General features: G+C 46.1%; 1 protein-coding gene across 1 annotated transcript; it reads left to right on the top strand.

Moving 5' to 3' along the window:
- Positions 1 to 263: 263 nt before the first annotated feature.
- Positions 264 to 1,217, top strand: LOC308640528 (vomeronasal type-1 receptor 48-like; the record flags this gene model as incomplete). Its single annotated transcript, XM_081312401.1, has 1 exon — positions 264 to 1,217. The coding sequence occupies one exon, from the start codon at positions 264 to 266 to the stop codon at positions 1,215 to 1,217; it is 954 nt and encodes a 317-aa protein (XP_081168527.1).
- Between the last annotated feature and the right edge of the window lie 265 nt (positions 1,218 to 1,482).

The raw sequence follows: 1,482 nt of genomic DNA on the forward strand, positions 1-1,482 counted from the left end.
GTCTCACTAAGATGCCCACACTGGTTTCACCCTTGTCATCCTCCTGCTTCAGTGTCTGGGGTCACTGGGATTTCAGGCAGACATCACTGTGGCCAGCACCAGAACTGAGTTTTCATGTGGAATAAAAATATAGTTGGATGAACCTTCTTTTTTTCCTCATGGTAGTGGTGTTAATTTGAGATTGATGAAGGAGGTCAGATTTGAAAAAAAAAAGACATTTTTGTATGTTACTGTGGTCACAATATTTGTCTTTTCCTTATAAGATGAACAAAGCCAACAGGCTGTACAGTAATATTCACATAAGAAACACCGTGTACACCGTGACTGGCATTGGGGTCATGGCCAACGCCCTTCTTCTTCTCGTCCACATCTCCTTGCACATTACTGGACACAGACCTAAGCCCACTGACCTGCCCATTGGTCTCCTGGCCCTAATCCACATGGTAATTCTGCTCATCAAAGGCTTCATAGCTTCGGACATTTTTATACCTCAGGGGGGAAGGTGGGATGACCTGACGTGTAAATTGCTCATCTACCTGTACAGGTTGATGAGGGGCTTCTCCATCTGTGCCACCTGCCTGCTGAGTGTCCTCCAAGCCATCACCCTCAGCCCCATGGGCTCCTGCTTGGCAAGGTTCAAACGTAAATCCTCACGTCACAACGTGTGTTTCCTTCTCTTCCTGGGGGTCATCTACTCATCCTTCAGTAGCCACCTCTTCATCTCCATTGCTGCTACCCCTAATTGGACCTCAGACAACTTTATGTACGTCACAGAATCCTGTTCCTTCATTCCCATGACCTTCTTCCTCCGGCACAGCTTGTCCACCCTGCAGACCTTCAGGGAAGTCTCCTTTATAGGAATAATGGCCCTCTCCAATGGATACATGGTGGCTCTCCTGTACAGGCACAAGAGGCAGTCCTGGTATCTCCGCAGCAGCAGCCTGTCTCCAGTGTCATCCCCAGAGCTGAGGGCCACCCAGAGAATCTTCCTGCTCATGAGTTGCTTCATGGTCATGTGCATCTTGGACAGCATTGTCTCCTATGCAAGAATCACACTGAAAGATGATCCAGTATTTTACTGTATCCAGATCCTCTTGACCCATAGCTATGCCTCATTCAGCCCTTTGGTGTTTATTTGTACTGAAAAACGTATAATTGTTATTTTCAGATACATGTGGGAGAAGACAGTAAACGTTTCAGTAGCCAGTGGTGGATAAGTTCTGTTAAGGTGAGAAACTGTGCTGAATTTGGAGTGATTTATGATGACAGTGTGTGTAGAGTCTTTGGTTTAAATGCAATGCAAAGTCTCACTCCCTCTGTTGAACCATCCAGTTGGACATGTGTGGATGACAATTACATAAAAGAAAGCCAAACCATGTGCCTCTCCAAGATATTACGGGGATGTCATGTTTCTCCTGGATCCAATAGGGCCCTGTGAGTTAGATGTCACTTGTCATAACCTGGGTTATTCCACACTCTTTT

This window comes from Spermophilus citellus (assembly GCF_964194105.1).
Source record: "Spermophilus citellus genome assembly, contig: SCAFFOLD_426, whole genome shotgun sequence".
NCBI lineage: Eukaryota > Metazoa > Chordata > Mammalia > Rodentia > Sciuridae > Spermophilus > Spermophilus citellus.